Source organism: Brachypodium distachyon, chromosome 1 (assembly GCF_000005505.3).
Source record: "Brachypodium distachyon strain Bd21 chromosome 1, Brachypodium_distachyon_v3.0, whole genome shotgun sequence".
NCBI classification, from domain to species: Eukaryota; Viridiplantae; Streptophyta; class Magnoliopsida; order Poales; family Poaceae; genus Brachypodium; species Brachypodium distachyon.
The window spans coordinates 64,181,056-64,203,338 of record NC_016131.3 but is presented as its reverse complement, the minus strand read 5'-3'; the positions used below and the strand labels follow the sequence as shown (position 1 = coordinate 64,203,338).

The window sequence follows — 22,283 nt, the reverse complement described above, 5'->3', positions numbered from 1 at the left end:
ATAAATTTTGCACTCCAGCAGAAGCCCACAAATGCAAAACTGCCCGTAATCTATCGTGGAACAGAAAGCCCGTATCGTAAAACTGTCCATAATTTGCCCATTTAGGTTGGGCCCTGATTACGTCGAGCTAAACGACACTTACCAACTAGCCCACTTCCCCAAAAAAACAACTCAGCCCACGTCTGACCTCAAACTCAGCCCACGGCTCTTCTAAGAAAACTAACTCATGGGCTCTTCTAAAGGAACTGGCCCATTATTAGGAATTCGAATGTGCCATGCAAAATAGCCCTGTGGCTGACGGCCCCAGAGAAACATTCTGCGTAATAGGGAGTGCTACGTACTCCGTACTCCGTAATACATTTCGTGATCTTTGCAGGTGAATATCTCCGACTCAAAATATAACGATCACTGTATCCTCTGGAATACGTGCAGTTTCAAGTCAAAACTTGGGGAATGCTCCTTGAGCCTGGTGTAGCCGTGTACGGTTGGCATGCGTCTGAGACAGTGCAGAGATATCCGCAAAGAAAAAAAAGACAGTGCAGAGACAATTCGTTGTTTGCCCCCAGCAGAAGTCTTCATTGCTGTTGGGCGTGACACATCAAACGGCTATACCGACTGAATGAACCCGAGGCGCGCCTGCCCTCTTCGGTTCTTTCACGTCTACTACTCTTTTCTTCCATCCGCGTCCACGTTGACTGGATCCTCTGCAGAGGCCGTCAAGTCGTCGACGGCAATCACAAAGACACGGACGTGAGGCCACGTCCGTCGGTGCGTATGTCAGTCGCCACAATGTATGGACTACTACGAAAACTACGTGCAGAAATGAAACACGCTGCCGAGTGCTGATGCATCAAAACCGCATGGTTGACTGGAACATGAAAAGACCAGTAAAATTCTTCAACGACTCACTCAGACTCGTGCATGCTAAGCCACCGCGATCATGTCCTCGTGTAACTCGGCGATCTACAAGAGCACCTCGCGGGCCGTGCATGATCACACCATTTATTTCTTCGTTTTTTTAGGAAAAGACCGGTTCTACGTATATCTCGAGCTGCCCTGAACTAGAAATTATGGAAGAAGGAACCTCAGAAGAGACATTTAGGTGGAACCGGAATAAAATGTTATCAGAAAACAGAACCTCATAGGATTCATTTTGGTTTCACTAAAATTCCACAAATAAAATTTTAATAGAATTTGAAAATTCTTGGTGAAATCTTAGCGAACCCGAATAAAATATAATGACATTAGATGTTTACACCAGCTTTAATTGAATTCAACTCCATATTTCATAAATTCGAGCATCACGTGTTTTTTTCCCTTGGGTTTGAACATATGGTGCATTGCGCAGTGTAGAATATGAAAATATATAATGAAAACAATACATACTTTGCATGTTGCTGCGGGAATTTTATGAAGGGATTTGCTTTCCACATTTAGCTAATAAAATTGAGTATAAAACATCAGATTTATGTTATCGGCCCAAATAGCAACAAACAAGCAACTAGTACTTGCAAAATATCAAAGTTACAAATGATTCTTAATTGAAATTCTATCTAATGTTGCGCTGTGGTTGCCATGGTCGGAAATTTACCCAGGAGCAAAAACTAATAACCTTCAGCGTCCTTGTTAGGAGAAAATTTTCCTCAGTTCACTCAAGAGCTAAGGGTTTGTTAGGTTCATGCCAGTTCTTGTCAACAATTGGCTAGCCAAAATATTGGTTAGAGATTCTTTTGTTCCAAGTTGGCCTACATTTTAGCAAAAGATGTGAAAGGATTGTGAGGTAGGTGGGCAACATTTCATAGGCTACCAATTTTTTTACAACAAACAAAATTTGCATTGGATGCCAAAATTGTGGCAGGGCAAGTTTGGGCACAAACCAAACATGACCTCAATTCTCAACTGGTCCGTCTTTGTATTTTATTTATGGATGAATGACATTTTTTGTGAAGAAACGAGCAAAGAAAATGAACATGTATGGTGAGGGATTTGAATTGATGCTGGTTATGGAAGTTACCAAAAAGTACTTAAGAGAGTAGAACAAAACTGATGCGCGTGTTACTTGTGAAAATCAACGACACAAATCTAATCAAATTGTGGCAGTTCTGACAATATTTGCTTGAATCTAAATCTTCGTTTTTAGTGAGCTCTCATAAACAATGAGCATAGTTCTCAGAAATTCCGTTCGTGAGCCCTCAATTTAGGATTGTAAGCTTCACAAAATTCAATGACAACTTTCGAAAAACTTTCTTAACTTTTCAACAAATCCGCTATTTCAACCAAGTATGTTTGCACTTTCAACGTAAACCCAAATGATTTCTGACACTTTGAACCAATTTTAATGGAAAAATTAATGCACTTTCAACTACTTTTGTACAAAACATTAACAACTTTCAACCCGCTGTCAACTTACGAAAAAGAAAGAAAATCATCCTAATCCAGCCACATCTCGTGCGGCGGTCTGTTGAGGCAACGAGTTTGGTGATGGCGGTTGCTAACCCTGAAGGTTTGTGGCCAACACTAGGCAGGATGGGGAGGCAGCAGTTGTAAGGAGGAAGTGCGTATGTACTAGAAAAAATCAACATGAGAGAAAGGTATGTCGTCCACGATTTCGTCATGACGTGAGTCCAAACTTGTCCTGCCAAATGCTCCATTATGCTAGCGAAGGTTTTCTCTGTCCAGCAATTAGCTAATTTTGATAAATTTAGAATCGTGAATCCTTCACACATTGGAGTAGTTGACAGCACTGGAACATCTTAAGCGAAAAGTTGGCACGGCCCACATGCCCCTTGACAGAGTCGCCCGCGTAGACTTCACACGAGACACATGGACATGCCATTGCCATGTCCCATGTCAGTATGTCACCGCCTCAAACGCTCAAAACCTGCCAAATAAAACGTCTCCTCTCGCACATGCGCGGGCCCCACCCCACGCCAGGAAGGAAACGAAAAAACAAAATCAGCCATTCCGAGCCGTCCATGTTCCCCTGCAGACGCCAGAATCGGACGGCCCGCACGCACGCGTGACGCGCCGCCGCCGGTGCGCCGGAGGAGGAAAACCCTACCGTTTCAACAACGCGCTGCTCCGCGTCAGAACCAGCTGGGTCCGACCCGACGCTCCATTGACCGACCCCATCGTCAAGACACGCTCCTCCCCTTCGCCTGCCCTCTCCTCGACCTCGTCTCCTTCCGGCCGGCGTCGCTTTCCACGCCCTTTTGTTCAAAAACCTCGTCTATTTTTTCCTCCCAAAACAACAAGTACTCCCCGAGGAAGGAAGCAGCAAGCAAGCTGCGGTCGCACGCACGCCGCTCCCCAAGTTCAAACCCCCCCCCCCCCCCCCCCCCCTCCGACTTCCCCAGCTGTGCCACGCGCTTTCCAATCGCTTCATCTATTACCCAGCCTCGCCTCGCCCCTCGCTTGCCAAATCGGAACATCGCCACCGCGTCCGCGCTCTCTGGATCGGTCGATCCAGCCATGGCTGGCGCTCTAGCTCCTCCCCATGTTGGATTAGCACTCCTTGGGGTCCTCCTGCTTGCGGGGCTCGCGGCGGCGCAGACGCCGAGGACCCCGGCGGCGCCGGCGCCCGCGCCCGACCCCGGCTGCAACGGCATCGAGCTCACCTACAACTTCCAGGGCCGCACCATGATCCGGCCCTTCGTCGGCGACAAGAACAGGCAGCCCTACTCCTTCAAGGCCAACGCCTCCGTGCTCAACTCCGGCACCCGCCCGCTCAAGTCGTGGGCGTTGCTCGTCACCTTCGGCCACGACGAGATCCTCGTCGGCGTCGACGGCGCCGTGCTCACCGGCGGGGCCGACCTGCCCTACAACACCACCGAGAACGCCGGCAACGCGACCTCCTTCTCCGGTTACCCGCAGACGGACCTCCTCACGCCGATTGGCACCGCCGGGGACATCGCGCAGATCCAGGCCTCGGTCGGCCTCGTCGGCACGCTGTTCGCCGGGCCTAATTTCGTGCCCCTCCCTACCGCGTTGTCGCTCGACGACCCGGCGTACAACTGCCCGGCGGCGACGAATCTTACCGCTGGGGTCCTCACCACGTGCTGCGTCCTCACCCCGGAGGCCGAGGCCAACGCCACGGTCATCGACGCCAACGCCACCGACCCGACCAAGAACTTCCTCCCGCGCGGCACCGGCGACCTCGTCATCACCTACGACGTGGTCCAGGCGTACGGGTCCAGCTACCTGGCGCTCGTCACACTCGAGAACAACGCCAAGCTCGGCCGCCTCGACAACTGGCGGCTGTCGTGGGAGTGGCGCCGCGGCGAGTTCATCCACTCGATGAAGGGCGCACACCCCTTGGTGGTGGACACGAGTGCCTGCATCAATGGTCCAGCGGGGCAGTATTATCAGAGCCTTGATTTCTCCCAGGTGCTCAACTGCGAGAAGAAGCCGGTGATCCTTGACCTGCCACTGTCCCGGTACAATGACACCAATATGGGGAAGATTGAGCATTGCTGCAGGAATGGCACCATCTTGCCCAAGTCCATGGACGAGGCTCAGTCTAAATCGGCGTTCCAAATGCAGGTGTTCAAGATGCCGCCAGATACAAACCGGACAAAGCTCTTCCCTCCGGCCAATTTCAAGATCTCTGGAGGTTCCTCCCTGAACCCAGACTACAGCTGTGGTCAGCCGGTACCCGTCAGCCCCACTGCGTTCCCTAATCCCAGCGGGCTCGACTCGACAACCTTGGCTATTGCGACATGGCAGGTGGTGTGCAACATTACCACGGCCAAGGGGGCCAAGCCCAAGTGCTGTGTGACCTTCTCGGCTCACTACAATGACTCAGTGATCCCCTGCAACACGTGTGCATGCGGTTGTCCTGCGAATCGACGGGGTCCTATGTGCAGCACATCTGCTCAATCCATGCTCCTGCCACCAGAGGCGCTGCTTGTACCGTTTGACAACCGTACACAGAAGGCACAGGCATGGGCTGAGTTGAAGCACTACAATGTGCCTAGGCCAATGCCTTGCGGCGATTTCTGCGGTGTGAGCATCAATTGGCATGTCTCAACAGACTTCAATAAGGGCTGGAGTGCCCGGGTGACATTGTTCAATTGGGGTGATGTCGACATGGCCAACTGGTTCGCCGCCATGGTCATGGACAAGGCATATGATGGGTTTGAGAAGGCATACTCTTTCAATGCAACAGCACAGGGCAATAACACCATCTTTATGCAGGGCCTTGAGGGGCTCAATTACCTTGTGAAGCAGACCAACATGAGTGGATCGCAGTACCTTGTGCCAGGAAAGCAGCAGTCAGTGCTCTCATTCACCAAGTCGCAGACTCCTGAGATCAATGTTGTCGCTGGAGATGGGTTCCCATCGAAGGTCTTCTTCAACGGTGATGAGTGTGCTATGCCGCAGAGGCTCCCGATGAGAAGTGGAGGATTCGGGACACATCTCAGCAGTGCCCTTGCTTTGATCTTGTTCCTAGCTGCTTCGACCTTCGTATTGCTTCAGCAATAATCTTGGCGCCGTTGCTCTGATTCTTTGATTCTTTCAGGTGGTTCGGTCAAGCGCCATTTGTAAGAAACCTTTTTGTTTTGGGTGATTTACTAGTAGATGTTGGGTAGCTGCTAGCAATCGTGAGACGAACCACAAGAGAGGAGGACAGGGAGCTGTTGTTGCAATGTTGCAACATAGGCATAGGTTCCCTTTTTCTGATGATATTTAGTTATTTACTACTCCTACGACATGTTTGCACCAATGTTGGTGTAATTGTGGGGAATTTCTCATGTTTAGTTTGTGTCATATACAGAATATACCTTGTGAAATTTATTAACCTCGCCACTCTTTCACTACGGATGTTCCTCAAAACGCTGTCTCATTTCTGAAGCTATTCTCCTAGCCTTTTTGTAGTACAGTAGAACTAGTTAATTGACTGCGCAGGGTTTCAGTCATAAGTAGAACCTGTACTGTCCGTAAGATAAATTGCCGTTGCAACATGAGCATTGGATACTTAAAAGAGTCTTGAGATCTACTATAGTACAATATTAAACCGGGGTGTTTCCGTGCTCGTTGCGTTCAAATTCGAAAGACCTTTGTCGCATAACGTTAGAAGTGTTCGTTGGAGCAGCTGGGGACCGCTTGCCTTACGCGCGGCCACATTTTGAACTGTTTTGCAACTTGCAACTGCAACGGTTCGTGTCTCAGAAACGATCGAAGAGGCGGAACCCCATCAGATATAAACCGTTTTTGCTTTTCTTTCTTGAAAGTGACTTCAGCTGATCTTTTCGGTCGGAGTACTAGCTGCAGCCTGCAGTATCTAGTCCTTTTTTTCTTTCCCGTCGGACTTGTTCCAAGGCGCATGCCAATTGCCAAGTACTCTGTGCATTCGAGGTCAAGATGTCCATTTCGCAGCTGGGATAACATGGCTGGCACGCACAGCGCAACCATTTGTTTAATTAAGCAGGATCAGGACTTTGCTGGTGTGAGGTTTGCGGGTCTGCGTGGAACAGCAAACGCCGTGTTTTAGATAGACAGCGTTCATTCAGGGAGGCTTCTGCGATTGTTTATGCGTATACTGAAAACTGACGACGATACTGAAAGCTTTCTTCCAAAAAAGAAGATACTGAAAGCTGAAATGTTCACAGCTGTATCGTAGAAGACTAGAAGAGCGTGTCCACGCCGTGTGAAGTTTGTGGTCATCAGGTGTAAAATAACGATATCTTTTGGGCGGCTTCAGAAATGATCCTCACGATCCAATTGCTGTTCATGGGCATTTGGAAACTGAAAGTCCAGCACGTAACATGCTGAACAGTGATATTTAGGAAAAACAAAACGAAACGAAAGAAGGCTCTGGGATAAAATATGCACGCTGCAGTACCTTGATTCATGCCGAGCATGATCTCGCCAATCCTTTGCTATTATTGCGGACAGCTGCTTACCATCATTCATTTGACTTTCTTTAATTACCACTGATTGCAATTTGCAATATGCATATGTACGGAGTACTTCTCCATCAACCGGCGTGGGAAGCTTGAATGCCCAGATGCAGCAGCAGCTGTCCATCACACTGTGCGCTGAAGAACTGGTGTCGGGTATAGCTTAAAATCTACTTTCTTTTAATCGATTTGCGCTTAATGCAGATGTTGATAAAAAAAATCTGTAAACTTGCTCAAACTTGAAAAACATCCTATAAAACGAATGGAGGGACCATCGGGTAAGAGTGTCAGCCTCATCTCACTCAAGTTATAAATAAATATATTAATTTTTACAATATCAAATAAGTATACTGTTGAGACATATATCAAGATGGATTTAATAAAAATAATCAAAGAGTTATAGATGTTGATGAATTTTTCTATAAACTTATGATAAAAGTAGAATATATTTAGGAACGAAGGTTGTAGTTTTTTCCAGCTTAGTACCTTGGTAGTTTTGATCCGGATATTATGATGCATTGTTAAAAATAGAAATGCATTATTGTAATTCTGGACTCCCAAACCATTACGCGAAGAGGATTGAGAGAAGCGATCTCAAGCGGCTCCAGGCGGTTAGGTCTCCTTTCCCTCCAGGCCTTGGAGGTGCGGCGGATCCCGGCCACTCGTCGGCGAAAGGACTTGTCGTTATCTGTTTTAGATTTTTTTTCCAGTGTCTTCTTCGTGATGGCGATGACATCTTACAGTCAGAATAAGGTCATCTCAGCTCTGTCCTCATTTCGATGGTGCATCTAGCGCCAGAGGAGGATGCGTGGAACTGCACTGTGTCCGGCGAATCCCTTAAGATCCAGCCGATTTTCTAGGTTTTGACGAAGCACTTGGGATCCAGTCGGCTTTCATGTTCGTTGGTGTGGTTTCAGGCCTGGCTCTTCCGATATGCGGTCCTCATCTTTGACAATGGTTGCTACTCTGGTGCCTTGGTCCTCTGAGGCCTTAGCATGATGACTTTCTCATTGTTTGCTACAACATGCTCTCCTTTGGCAAGCTTTGCCAGGCTCCAGTGATGGAGGAGCGGGGATGGTGGCCCTCGTTCAGCTCAGTTCCAGTGCTTGTTGGCTTGTTGCCGTCGCTAAGTGGCTGAAGAATCTACCTATTATTTTTATTACTTTTAGAGCTCTTTGCACTGCCAGCGATGCTTATCGACAGATCTTTCGAGAAAAAATGATGCATTAAATATATTTTTGTCTTTTTTAGCTTTTCTTTAGCGGATTTATCTTTTTTTAGCGATGGCTCATTGGTGCTTTTAGGAAGGCGCATTGGTGCTCGGTCGAGTGTCTTCACCTTCCGGTCCGAGCCCAGCAATCCAGTCTTCCCGGCCCATCAATAACAGTTATTCTCGGCCCACCCATTCTTGCGCGACTTCGCGCCTCGCGCTCGGCCGTAGCGAGCTGTGAGGGGTTCGGTATCTATTCATAGCCCGTTTCGTAAGGAAGTCCATGTTTACACGGTTCGACCGCGCCGAGAGCATCTTTGTCCCGATTTCTCTCTGCAGCCTCTCTCACTCGTTCCTGCGCCCACGCGCACGGCGCACCTCTCCCACACAGCCACACCGCCGCCTCCCTTCGCCTCCCCACCCCGCGGAGAGGAGAGCACGGCTAGCCAACCTCCAGCAACCTCCCTCGACGCCTCCCCAAACGTCCGGATCGAGCCCCATCCTGCCCCGACAGCGGCCCCCCGATCGAGCAACTGGTCTTAACGGCGGCGGCGGGATTTTGTCCTGGGCCGCGACGGGAGGCAAGCTGAAGAGGAGGGAGACGGCGAAGGGAAGAGGTACGTTGCCGGAGGGTATGCTCCGACGAGTTTGTTGTTGATGGATGGGGAATCCCGATCTTGCGTGCAGGGATGGGGAAGCCCGAAGGCCATTTGGGGCATCCTGTTGGAGCCTGTTTCTTGGGCATATTCCTGAAATAAACCGTTTTGGGCATCTCTTGGAGTTTCTCTTATAGCACATATGAAAAATGTAGTACATTTTTGGCAAATCAAATAATTTTTTTAACAAATCAGTTATCTGGTACGTACTACATTTCCTTTGACATGATTTTCCCTTAGACGGCAACCCCGGTTTCATCTCAATGGAAACATATTTCCCTTTGCAACATGGTCTAGGAAAAGCAAAACGTGTGATAGCAATTCCACTAAATTGTTATCATAATCAACTTCGATGCCAAACATACCCTTAATATCTGCCGTGCTAGTTTTGGAATTTTCTGTTTTGTTTAGCATGCGTTCGTCATAGAACCCCAAACTGCACATGATTGCAGGAATGAGTTCAGGGCTCATGGTCTAATTTATTTTGGTTTCTGAGTATTGTTGTTGGCTATTTAGATGATCTAAAATCATCCTGTATTATGGGAGCTTGATTAATGTTTGGCATAAAGCGTATTGTGTCAAATTTTCACAATGAGATTTGCTACCAGATATATGGTAATATTTGTAATATGCACATGTGGTCATATCTGTGCAAATACGCAATATATTCAGCATCTGCACAATCCACTATGTGTTAGCCTTGGTAAATTGATACTCAAGAAGTAAAGAACAAACGGTGATTTTTTTGTTCATTACAGGTAGCGATAAGTGTAACTTTCATTTTGCATGATTGTCATAGTTAACATATGTTATTTAGTGTGTACATCAGGCTGCTGCATTTCTTTAAATACTAGATGCCCAGTGTTAATGAACTGCAAGCTTCAGAAAATATAAATGTTATGCCTGCATTCTAGGAATTCACTTCGGAAGTCCATTTGCACTATGTCCTACACAAACTGTCTGAAGAAACATCCTACAAGACTCTTCTTTCCATATGCCAATTCCATCCTCCGAGCATCTTTGGAGAAAGGCTCCCCACAAAAGTCACTGATGGACTATGGCACTATGCTCAATTCTACCACATTTTGCCCTGATTACAGAACATATGGTATCCTTCTCAGAGCTTGTTTGAAATATTCAGACATCTATGCTGCGATGCAAATTCATTCACGTCTCACTAAAGTTGGGTTGTTACGTAACCAACATATAATAGCTCCACTTTTGAGGTTGTATATTGATTATGATTGCATGACGGAAGCACGTGAACTGTTTTGGTTAATGCTGGAGTGGAGCACTGATCCTTTCCATGGTAATTTGATGCTTACGGGATTCTTGAAGGGTGGACAGCTAGACAAGGCATATCAGATTTTCAAGAGGATGCCTGTCAAGGACGTGGTCTCATGGAATTCAATGATAGCAGGTGCAGTAAGGAGCTCCCACCTGAAAGATGCAATGATTCTTTTTAGCAGGTTGGTCAATTCAGGTCTTGTGCCTGACGGTTTCTCATTCTCTTCAGTCCTGTCAGCTTGTGCTCGAGCTGGTGCCCTGTTTTATGGTGTGTGGGTTCATCGACTGATGGCTGAACTGGGGGTGGAAAAGAATAATATTTTAATCTCAGCACTTGTTGATATGTATGCCAAATGTGGAAGGATTGATGTGTCAGTTGAGATATTCAACACAGTTAAGAGAAACCATGTGCCAATGTGGAACACAATGATTGGAAGCCTGGCAGCACATGGTCTTGGACAAGATGTAGTGGTGTTGTTCCACAGGATGGAACATGCAGGTGTGGTTCCTGATGGAGTTACGTTTGTTGCACTATTGACAGCATGCAGCCATTGTGGTATGGTTGAAGAGGCTCGTCAATACTTTGAAGCAATGACTACGAAGTATTATATCACTCCAAAGGTTGAACATTATGGTGCAATGGTGGATACTTTGTCACGAGCTGGGCTGCTGGACGAAGCATACAACTTGGTGAGGTCAATGGTTGTGAAGCCTGATGCTGTGATATGGAGGGCATTACTTAGTGCTTGTCGTAGGCATCATCAGACCAAATTAGGTGAGATCACCATTGAGCAGATGGTGTGTCAGGGCAGTGGTGATTATACCCTTCTTTCAAATATCTACTCATCAATAAACAGGTGGGTTGATTCAGAGAATGTATGGAAAGAGAGGAAGAAAAAGAAAGTAAGAAAGAACAAGGGATTGAGCTGGGTTGAGTTAGGGGGAAGCACCCATGAATTCAAAGCTGGTGATCGATCTCATCCTGATACTGATGATATTTACAGAGTGCTGCATGGCTTATCTAAAAAAGCGAAGGCTGAAGGGTATAGTCCATCTACTGAATTAGTAATGAAAGATGTCTCACATGAGGAAAGAGAAGAAAACCTCACCTTCCACAGTGAGAAGCTTGCAGTGGCTTATAGTGTCCTTAAGACTGGTCCCGGGACAGAAATAATGGTGTCAAAGAATCTGCAGACTTGTGGTGACTGTCATGAATGGATAAAGATAATCTCAAAGGTACTTTGTCGTGTTATAATTATGAGGGATAGAGCTCGATTTCACCGTTTTGAAAGCGGGTGCTGCTCCTGTAAAGATTACTGGTGAGCCCTTTATGGAGCAATGCAGAATTGATTCGTATAGCATCCTATCAAGATTTTTGAGGGAAGTCATCGGTGGACCTAACGAATATAATCATGTTCCCGTTTGAAGGCTTGGAGCCTTGGGTGGTGCATAGCATTGAGCCAAGGACAAAATATGATCACAGCAACACATTATTTTATCAGTTTGGCCGTGTGACAGGACAAAGTGGAAATATGGGTATGCAAACACAAGAACACATAAATATGTAGTGTGTATTGTACTTCCTCCATCCGGAAATAAGTGACTCGGATTTGACTAGATTCGCATGTATCTATACACGAAAACACGTCTAGATACATACGAATCTAGACAAATCCGAGTCACTTATTTCTGGATGGAGGGAGTACACTCTCACCAAGTATGGCATACAAGTTCTTCTCTATTGTTTGACACATTTCAATTAAGCCTACAGTTACAGCCTGTGATTCGTGGGATCAAGATAAAAAAATAATTCTCCTGGACTTCTGTTTTCTCTGGTTTATGGTCTTCTTGTGGTTTATAACGTATCCTATAGAAAACTGTAGTACTCTCTGGTCTGCCTTCTTGTTTTTGGATGCTTGACATTACATGTGGTGAGATATATGTACTGACTACCTTATTTGTAGTTTGGTTGCATCATTGCATATCTCTGGCTTTACTAGTTTTAAATTTGCCAAGTGCCAACTAAGAATGATGGTTTGCTTGTCATTTCAGGATTAACTGTGAAGGTGGCACTCAACGCCCGGTTATCTGAATTTCATATCAAACAAATAGGATAGCAATATCTTTGATGCCCTATTTACTCCATTTGTACAATGTCCTTATATTCTATATGCTGTGGAAACTTCCATCAACTATGGAACTCAATAGGGCACAGTTGTAGAATCAGATTTCTCAAGTCTCACAGCCGAATAATATCTGAAACTGTACTTCAGAACAGAAGACATAAAACTGGACCTTTTAGCACATCAATACTAGCGAGAAGCACACGAAAAGGAAGTAAGCAGTCATTCAGCAATAACCGCCATTTGCATGGTGAATCAGTCGAATCGTCAATTGAAGTGTTCAAGCAATCTGATCTTCAGCACCTGAAATCACTTCAGTGCTACAATATCGAGGAAAAGGTTTCTGGAGTCAAGCCTGAATGCCCTGCAACTATCCTTGTTTTTGATATCGAAACTACTGGATTTTCACGCCGTGGTGACAGAATTATTGAGTTCGCCGTTCGTGATCTTGCTGGTGGAAAGAATAGCACTTTCCAGACCCTAATAAACCCCGAGAGAGTGATACCTAATACACATATTCATGGTATTAGCACCAACATGGTCTGCAGATCTGATATCCCAAGGTATCGTCTTTGAACGTCATGACTTGTACCCTGCCTGATATTCTTTTTTTTACTTGTGCAAACCATCATCTTATAAAGGAAGGAAAATAGGAAAAAAAAAGATCAGGAGAGGGTAATAGAAAGAAAATCCAAAGCAGAAGTTATATTTCTTCTTCGGATAAGAGTTTTTCTTTGCTTGCCATCATTATTCATTCATTTCCCATTTTGAAAATGATGATATTTTTCTGTAAAAAAAAAGGTTCTCTGAATCTTAGGTTTCGTTCTCCTGCATGTTGTGTTCATTTGAGGAAACCCACAATATGAGAGCATGAGGCTGCTGCATTACGTTCTGCAAATGTAGTTCTACGAGAACTTGAGGCTAAACATCCATTTGTTGCTTCCTGTTTACGACTTCCTGCGTTGTGTCATTTAGTTAATCATAATAAACTTTATTTCTCCAGTGCAAGGATTTTGGAACTTGATCACCATTCATTTATTCATCTTATATTCTTTGAGTGGTGCACTCCTACTTGTGTTCCTCATTTTCTGTAATTAGACTTTTCATGTCTGGCTATGCAGATTTGGGGAGTTTATCCCCATTTTACTACAATATGTTTTGAGTCGTCAAATGGCTGGTAAACCAGTTCTGTGGGTTGCTCATAATGGGAAAACCTTTGATGTGCCCTTTCTTATCTGTGAGTTCCAACGGTGTAAAATGGAGATGCCTGGTGACTGGCTGTTTGTAGACACACTTCCTATTGCAAGACAGTTGGTTGATGGTATGTTCTCTACTCTCTGGCCAATTATTGTGTTTACTTGCGTAAACATACTGTTCAAGATTGTTTTCTGCCAGAGAAAGGCGCAGTTTACTCTGGTGGTGACAATGATCTACTCCCTCCGATCCATAATAAGTGTCTCAGGTTTAGTACAACTTTGTACTAAATTTGAGACACTTATTATGGATCGGAGGGAGTAGCAAACACATAACCTACTTCCATTATTCTTGATACAAATGCCACTCTTGCAATGTATGGCATAGTTGTCATGTTTTTTTATTTATATTTCAGAGACAGACATGAGGCAAATTTAACTTTGGTTATTTTGCATCATAAACTCCACAGACTGTGTGGATTCTTATTACTGGTTTTTTACATAATTAAAAAAGAGTGCATTTAACTGAAGAAAATCGTGAGATTCAAAAGCTAAACCCCATCCCTTTTCTTCTCAGGAAAAACAAAAGGTGCTGCGACATTGAAGACTCTGACAGAGCGCTACAAGATCCCAGTCAATGGGGACGCACACCGTGCAATGCAGGATGTGACCGCCCTGTGTTATGTTCTCCAGAAGTTAACGTTGGAGCTGAAAATAACTGTTCCCCAGCTCCTTGAGAACTCATTCCGGGTCTCTGATGTTGCAACGACCCCTGCTAAAAAATGACTGCAACCGCCTCACAGGAACAATCTCCTGAAGCTCTAGATTATTTGATTGGTGTTGTATTACAGAGCTGTCATTTGCAGTTTACAGCTCTTATTTATATGCTGTTTCAACAACAGAATAAAATCCTCCCTGATTGTTACACTAATATTTTAGGCAGTAGTTAAGTGCTCACTCCCAGTATTACTGATACTTGCCGGCCCTGTACTGTTGTACACAACATCTGAACCATTATATGCGCAATGAATTATTAGTAGTTGCAAAATGGAAGCTTCCGCTTGGCACCCAACCTAACAAAATGGAACGGTCTTGATTATTTTCAGGGCCACACTGTAGTACAACAGATTTTCAGTTTCTCAGTCCTTTTTAACAGTATCGGAGAAAACAAGCCGGATCTATATACACACTCTCCTGCATGATCTCGAAAATAAAAATAAAAGGTCGGTTTAACCATTGTTCAGCTGGGCAGGCGCTGCGTAAGGAAGGGCACCAGTAAGGTCAGTAATTCCCACTTGATTCATTTCGATAGCTTTGATACTACAGCGTCGTATTTTAACTGAGAAGACAGTCACAGGTAATCTCATTATATCAGATAATGCATCTTTTCTTGTTTTGAGCTCAGATTGTGTAGCGTCAGATTACGAAGAGAAAAGTCCATCTGACCCTTGGTCCTGGAACGGGCTCTATATATAAGACAGGGCAATCAAGTCAAACACTCGTCCCCACTTCGAGCCTGTCTCTCGAACCGCAACGACTTCCTCTGTTTCCCTCCAGTTTCCAAACCCGACGGCGACTCGAAGGTAAACCACCCCGTGCTCCTCGTCTTCTCGCTCTCGACCCAAACCCTAGCCTAATCTCTCTGACACTCTGTTCGCAGCTTGCGCTCTAGAGCGGGGGCCATGGAGGGGGAGCTCGGGTACCTGTCGCCGGCGATGTCGCCCTGCGTCTCCGCCGAGGGCTTCGGCTCGCCGATTTCGGCGTCGCCGCAGGAGAAGCTGATCGATTCCTCTCCCTCTTCGTGTGTATCCGACGACCACGGCGGCGGAGGCCAGCTCCGTTCGCTTACATGGGGGTCATCGCTGGAGATGCAGCTGGACTCGCCCTCGTCGTGCGTCTCCGACGGCCGCGGCGGCAGCCACGACTCGCCGCTCGGCGCATCATCGGCGCAGGTGCGTGAGGCGGAGAGGCTCCTGCGCGCGATCTCCGACCGCTACGACGACTGCTTCATCCGCCTGCGCGACTCCACGGCCGAGCTCGCTGACCTCCGCCTCGAGCGCCTCCGTCTCAGAGCGGAGAACGTGCACCTCTCCCTCCTCCTCGAGGATCTCGAGGCCGATCAGAGGAGGCAGGCGTTCCCGGTGGCTGCGACACTGCCGCTGAAGCCCGCGGAGGAGGCAGCAGCACGCGGGGGCGCGCCGAAGAGCATCTCCATTCGATCCAAGAGCTACCTCGCGGAGAAGCATACGAAGGCGCAGCGCCTACGTGTTCGCGCGGCTCCGGCGATGGAGGTAAGCCCACAAATCGCACTGTTTACGAGTTATAGCAGTTTGATTCCGCCGCGAACCGCTTAATTGTTTATCTGCTCGGAAATCTACGCTTAAACCCTCGAATTCAGTTCAACACAGGTTCAGTTCCTGCAAATTCGTAGTAATCGGAGAGAAATTTGCTTTATGATGCAATCAGATGGTGAAAAAACTAGTTTAAACCTGCGAAATCGTAATGCTTATGAGTTAGCAGTTCTATTCCTCCTTGAACCGCTTGTTTATGTGCTCGGAAATCTGAAATCTAGGCTTAAACTGTCGAATACAGTTCAGCACAGGTTCAATTCCTGCAAATTCGTAGCAATCCGAGAGAAATTTGCTTTATGATGCAGTTAGATGCGAGAAAACTAGTTTAAACCTGCGAAATCAGCCGAGCCCTGGTAATACGAAGTTCTATCTACGATCTGACAACCGGACCAAACAGCAAAGCTGTCTTCAGTTAGGCAATTTGTACTTAAGAGTGGTCAGATTAATGCACACGAACTAGTGGTAGCAGTCGCTTATTAGTAATGCAGTAAGTCGAACTTACAATTCGTTTTCATTTATTTATGCTGCATTTGGAAAAGGAAAATGTGAAGTTAGTTTGGGAGATCACAGAAGCTTTGATGATGTAATGGTTTTGCATGGAATTGGTCGATCCAGTTGCAGCAGTCACAATTGATACATGTCATGCGATTTGCAGGAGGCAGGGGAGGACGAGGAGAAGGGGGATGGGGAAGTGGAGGTGGATGCGTACAGGCAGGGCTCGCACAAGACGGAGCTGTGCAACAAGTGGGAGCGCGGCGCGTGCCCCTTCGGTGGCCGGTGCCGGTTCGCGCACGGCCTGCAGGAGATGCGCCCCGTCATCCGCCACCCGCGCTACAAGACCCAGCCCTGCCAGATGATGGCCGCCGCCTCCGGCTGCCCCTACGGCCACCGCTGCCACTTCCGCCACTCACCGGCGCCAGCCGCCGCCGGTTGCTACTAGTCCGCCGCGGCCGCAAACCCCAGCTACTCGTCTACCTGCGACTGCCGCGTAACGCGTCCTCTGCCAGCCCTCCTGCCGTCCTGCCCTCATAACCTGCGTAAGTCTGATGCCTCCGTTGCTTATGTGTTGACATAGGATCGGTATCAATAGTAGGTGTTAAGGTCGGTAGTAGAATTACTGTCAAGAAAAATCAGTAGTAAAATAAAGAAACACTGCTAGTTCAGGCCAGGAACCAGTACTCCGGTAGTGCTAATGTCCAGCAAGTGATGGGCCGAAGGGAAGCCGTGCATGACATGTGTGAATTTTGATTGCTGCAAGTGGATCGTTCGTTTATGTTTGTGGTAAGGAATAGCCCACATAAGTTCTGTATGGTGGATACTGGACTGGGCCCAACATTCTGTATGCTCTGGAATCTGGATGATTACTGATTGGATGCTTCTGCCATTTTAGCAACGTAAGCAGAGTTTGGATGCTTTAGCAACGTATACAGACTTACAAGTTTACAGAGTATTTGCTGCATACAAAGAAATGGCACTATCATTGGTAAAGCTTGCTTGAATTTGTAGTTATTATCCTTATACCTGCACGTGTCTTCAGGATTGGAAACAGTATTGGCTTACCAGGGTTGTGGTTGTTCTTCTGAATTTCGAATCTGAAGTTACATATTCTGGTATCTGTTAGCATAAAATCAACTTGAATTTCGATACGGCTGCAAAGATGCACGCCATGAAGTTTGGGAGTCCTCAATTGAACAGAGTATCCAGGGGAACCAATTGCGGGTATCTTCAGATCACTGGTAGGAGCATCAGCCATCAGGGTATGCAGCAGCATCTGTGTGGCCATTGTCTCCTTGGTTCTAACCTCCAAATTCATGAGAAACACTGGGCAGCCTCGGATACCACCATGCCTGATACGTGACTACGTGAGCTAGCTAAGGGACAGGGCGCGCGCATCAAACGCCCCAAAGTGGCTGGGAGCATCAGCATCGTATGCTAAAGCCGGCTTTCGCCTCACATGGATGGGGGGTGGGTGCTTTCTGGGAGATTTGGAGATAGCGCATGATGTAAGCCGCTTTTTCTGGGGGCCAGCAAAGGCGACGGTAGATAGAGCTGACCGACCGACTGACCACCAGAGGCTCTCCTCCTCTGCCGCGCGCTATCTATCTGCCTCGTCTATCCATCCTGCAGCTGCAGCGGAGGGTGCCTGCGGAAACCCTGATATCTCGCTTTCTAGGATTCCTTTTTCGGGGATTATGGAGGAGAATGGAAATCTGCTTGTCTGTCTGTCCCTGCTGCATGCACGCTTGCCTGCGTATCTGGTTATCTGCATGCACACCGGACATAATAAGACCAAATAAGAGAGGTTAGTAGTATGATCTATTTAAGCCAGTACATAGAACAAAAAGACGATCTAGCGATCTGAATTGTTAACTGAACATGCATTCATTCACTCATCAGCAAGTTCTTTCAGTTTTTTTTTTCTTTTCGAAACGGAACAAGTTCTTTCAGTTGACTTGCGCGCACATCATAGATGGATTGGACTTTGGAGTTTGGATGAAGAAGACGATGAGGAAAGGCCATTTCATTTCATTTTTCATTTCCGTCTCTCCACAGGCAGGCAGGGCAGGTACACGAACTCAACGCAAAAGCGACGTGGGGAGAAGAGAATATAATTCCTCCACTTTGTCCTCCTCCGCTTTGCACTTCCTCCTTTCTTCCCTCCCTCCGATGAGAGCACCGAAGAGCAGAGCAGCTAGCTAGCTAGCTCTCCCTCCTCCTCCCGGCGAAAAGCTCGCCTTTGTAGTGTTACACCCGTCTTTCAGCCCCAAAAGCCTATGCACGCCCATAGCTAGCCAGAGAGGTTCGTTCGCCACCGCACGGCGCGCTCTGCTTCCCGGAAGCTTCTCCGGTATCCAGCCAAGCCAAGCCATGCACCGGCCGGCCACCACCACCACGTACGCCGGCACGCCTCCCGATGCATGCACGCGCCAGGCGAGCGCTAGCCTAGCCTAGCTGCCCATCATCGTCATCATCATCTCCATGATCTCCATGCACGCACAGGCCACAGCTAGCGAGCTGAGCTCGCCGCTTTGCCGCTTTCTGACAAAATTCCGAGCCCTTTTTGTCGAGGGCACTGAAAGAGAGGAGACGACGAGGAGGACGGGAAGGAGGAGGAGGAAAAGGGCCGAAAAGCCCCGGGTGGGTGGGTGTGCCCGGGCGAACCGAATCTTGGCATTTCTAGGGATTCTGATGAGAGGAGCCGCTCTAGCTGCTTTTACGGTCTTTTTTGCCTTGCCGGACGAGCAGAGCCAGGGGAGCGTGTCCTTGACGAGACCGACCCGCCACCAATACCCATACCAGGCTACCCCCCTCCGTGTGCGGGAGAGAAGCTTCGGCGCTGCTTCCTCTGCTCCTTGCCGCCGCTATTAATAGCCTGCGTACGTGGTCAGCTGCTCACTCACAGCCAGCTCAGTGTAAGTTAGTTAAATTCACGGCGGCCACGTACTGAGCCTCAGCTGAACTTACACGAGTGTTCGAAGTGAGCGTGCATTGCCACGGTTATGGATTTGAAGAGGGTTCTTGACGTGGTGGAGGAGGAGGTGGTGGACGGCGACGAGGAGGAGCTCGCCTCCCCGGACGCCAAGCGCCGTCGGACGCTTCTCAAGTGAGTGCATTCCGTGCTCTTGTACACAAAACAATGGTGTTACAAACTTTCAATTGGCAAGGGCCATCCTGGTCCCATGTTCTGACGCTTGGTACCTTCTTCTGTCCTGGGTGCAGCAGCAGTAGCTCGATGCAGGAGGCCATTGGCGCGCAGTACATGCAGAGGCATCTTCCCAAGCTGGAGCCGTTCCTGCGCAGAGTTGTAAGCACCTCACTTCCTTTTGTGGCAACTACCAACTAGCTAGGACCATCTTTTTAAGCCTGCAGATTTCCAACTTTAATTCCTTCCATGGAAGTCTAATGGTCTAATTTGTCGTTGACTCCATTGCGAATTCAGGTGCAGGAAGAGGTGCACAATGTTCTTATCCGCCACATTGATTCCGCACACAGGTCAGCAGTACTGGCCAGTTCAGTGTTAATGTTTTGATTGCTAACTGAAAATACTAAAACTGTGCATTACACCTTCCTGTTTTATGGTTTGCATGTTACCCATGTGTCATCGCTTAATTTCAGCACTCTTCTCCTCAGGCTTCCTCTTCAACTAAAGACGAGCAGTAAAAGGTACAAGCTGCAGTTCCAGGGCAACCTGCCTCAGACCCTGTTCACAGGCAACAGGGTGGAAGCAGAGAACAAGCAGCCACTTCGAATTGTTCTCACTGACGCTGTCAACAACCAGACGATCACCTCTGGCCCCTTGTCCTCCATGAAGGTTGAGCTCCTCGTTCTCGACGGCGACTTCAACGCCGACGAGCGCCTGGAACACACTGAGAAGGAGTTCAGTGAGAGCATAGTCTTCGAGAGAGAAGGCAAGAGGCCACTGTTGTCCGGTGAGGTGATCATTGTGCTTGAGAAAGGCGTTGCTTCTGTCCGCGACATCTCTTTCACGGATAACTCGAGCTGGATAAGGAGCAGGAAGTTCAGGCTGGGTGCGAGGATGTCCCGGGCCAGCTCGATCGAAGAGAGAGTGCAGGAAGCTGTGAGCAATCCTTTTCTGGTGAAGGATCACCGTGGTGAAGGTAAGACACTACTCACAGTTCAACCAGATGACAATATTACGTTTTTCTTCCTTGTACTAGTTCTGATGAACCATATATACTTATCAAACCTCCATCTCCATGTTATGTTTCAGTTTACAAGAAGCATCACCCTCCTGCACTAGCCGACGACGTATGGCGTCTTGAGAAGATTGGGAAAGACGGTGTTTTCCACAAGAAGCTCGCCGACTTTGGAATCCACACCGTTCAAGACTTCCTCAGGAACCTGGTGATGGATCAAAATGGACTGCGCGGGGTAAGAAAGCTAGCCTGCCCATTTTACCAGAGTTTTCTGTTTTAGATTCACCGCTTCGAACGTGCAGACCAAACGGAAGTTCAAAATTCTCACGTTTTGTGCTGTCCAATTGTTGCATTTTTCAGTTACTTGGGAGTGGAATGTCCAACAAAATGTGGGAATCGACGGTGGAGCATGCCCGGGAGTGCGTCCTGGACGACAAGCTTTACTCCTACTGCAGCGGGCACGGGATCATCCTGCTCTTCAACTGCATCCATGAGATCGTCGGGGTCATAGTCGGGAGCCACTGCTTCACGTTGAATGTTCTCACCGCGACGCAGAAGGTAATCACTGAATGACAGATCCGACGTTCAAAAACACTCCATCAGCTCCTGTGTGCAGCCGTACGTTCTAATCTAACCTGCTGTGTTGCACTTGCACATAACATAACATTCGTCGCCTTGCAGGCACTGGTGGTGAAGCTGCAGCAGGACGCCTACAAGTTTCCCAACCGCATCGTGGAGTTCAAGCTGCAGTCCCAGTGCGCCGCCGACCAATCGCCGCCGATGCCTGCGGGTCCATCGTGCACGCACATCCCCAGCCTTCCTCGAGGTATCCATCCCTTAATTGTCTTCGCCAGGTATTGGTTGGTTCCATCCTCTAGCTAGGATCATAGCAGTAGCGCCCAGCTTACTCATTTTTCTGGTTGATTAGATGAACCAAACCTACAGGACGACGGCCTGCTGAACCCACTGCAGCAGCTGCCGCTGGGCGAGGCCCTGGAGGATGTCCTGCAGCTGCAAGCGACGAGCGGCAGCCACCAACATCACCGTGCTGAGCCCTGGATCACGAGCGGTTTCGACGCGAGGGACCCGTTCGACGCGCTGCAGTTCAGCGGCTCGTCTCAGCCGTGCGGGCTGCTGCTCTCCAGCACAGGGGCCAGGTTGTGATGCATGGCCGCTGAGTCAGTCCGGCTAACTTGCCTGCTAACACTCACAGGGGAGACGGTGCAGAGAGTAGATGCTGTAGTAGTACTACAATTGTTAGGATGTGAGATCTTGGCTTGTTTTTTTGATGCGACAAAAGCACTGGTCTGGAGTTTCTTAATGTTAGAAACCTGAATCTGATGTATCTAGTGCTCACTGTTTAGACGTTTGTTATGTTTAGTGTCAGTTTTTCCGAAGGCAAAGGGTGTCCACTTGTAATATTTTTTCTGCTCACAAAGGACAGTGCGATGGAATAAACTTGTAATCTTTCTCTGCTCGCAGAGGACAACGAGATGAAATAAACTTGTAGTCTTTCTTTCTCTGCACACAGGAGGGATTTTGAAATCACAGGAAAATATTACAAGTGTCAAGTGGACACTTCAATGCTAACAATAGAGGATTGGAAATACCGAAGGATTTTGAATAATAGAAGATTAAGATGTCATGCACACTTAATTTTGCATGAGTTCTCACCCAACGCTAAGAATTTCTTAGAAATTTGGTCCATTCGGACATAATACTTAGGAATTTAGCATCCCTATTCTCACGTAAGAAAAAAAATCTTAAGGTTTGAAATCATGTAAAAATTCAAAAAAAAACTGAAACCGAATTAACCCCTAACAAGAAAATATTTGTGCGTTTCAGCTCTTGAGTCAATGGAAGTTAGCCGGCATGTTGTGTTGTATACCTGGTTCGCCCCTCG

General features: G+C 47.5%; 4 protein-coding genes across 7 annotated transcripts; all 4 read left to right on the top strand.

Annotated features, from left to right (window-relative positions):
• Positions 1–3,332: 3,332 nt before the first annotated feature.
• LOC100831307 (COBRA-like protein 7) lies at positions 3,333–5,819 on the top strand. The gene has a single exon (XM_014897909.2). It carries the CDS (start codon positions 3,472–3,474, stop codon positions 5,482–5,484), a length of 2,013 nt encoding a protein of 670 aa, XP_014753395.1. The 5' UTR covers positions 3,333–3,471; the 3' UTR covers positions 5,485–5,819.
• Positions 5,820–8,409: 2,590 nt separating this feature from the next.
• On the top strand, positions 8,410–14,419 carry LOC100841161 (pentatricopeptide repeat-containing protein At5g50990). Its single transcript, XM_010230423.3, has 7 exons — positions 8,410–8,729; positions 9,683–11,374; positions 11,574–11,579; positions 12,173–12,230; positions 12,479–12,741; positions 13,300–13,499; positions 13,949–14,419. Exons 2-7 carry the CDS (start codon positions 9,711–9,713, stop codon positions 14,155–14,157), a joined length of 2,400 nt encoding a protein of 799 aa, XP_010228725.1. The 5' UTR covers positions 8,410–8,729; positions 9,683–9,710; the 3' UTR covers positions 14,158–14,419.
• Positions 14,420–14,544: 125 nt separating this feature from the next.
• Positions 14,545–17,172, top strand: LOC100830693 (putative zinc finger CCCH domain-containing protein 21). The gene is made up of 4 exons (XM_003561662.4): positions 14,545–14,651; positions 14,777–14,954; positions 15,032–15,662; positions 16,378–17,172. Exons 3-4 carry the CDS (start codon positions 15,054–15,056, stop codon positions 16,660–16,662), a joined length of 894 nt encoding a protein of 297 aa, XP_003561710.1. The 5' UTR covers positions 14,545–14,651; positions 14,777–14,954; positions 15,032–15,053; the 3' UTR covers positions 16,663–17,172.
• Positions 17,173–18,461: 1,289 nt separating this feature from the next.
• LOC100840855 (calmodulin-binding protein 60 D) lies at positions 18,462–21,906 on the top strand. 4 transcript variants are annotated; one of them, XM_014897935.2, is made up of 8 exons: positions 18,462–19,326; positions 19,446–19,527; positions 19,663–19,715; positions 19,854–20,341; positions 20,455–20,615; positions 20,741–20,938; positions 21,062–21,206; positions 21,309–21,906. In XM_014897935.2, the coding sequence occupies exons 1-8, from the start codon at positions 19,223–19,225 to the stop codon at positions 21,542–21,544; spliced, it is 1,467 nt and encodes a 488-aa protein (XP_014753421.1). In that variant the 5' UTR covers positions 18,462–19,222; the 3' UTR covers positions 21,545–21,906. The 4 variants fall into 4 exon arrangements, with proteins under 4 accessions (XP_014753421.1, XP_014753423.1, XP_014753424.1 ...); XM_014897937.2 differs by having other exon boundaries at positions 19,443–19,527; positions 21,326–21,906; XM_014897938.2 differs by having other exon boundaries at positions 19,443–19,527; positions 21,062–21,234; positions 21,326–21,483.
• Positions 21,907–22,283: the final 377 nt, after the last annotated feature.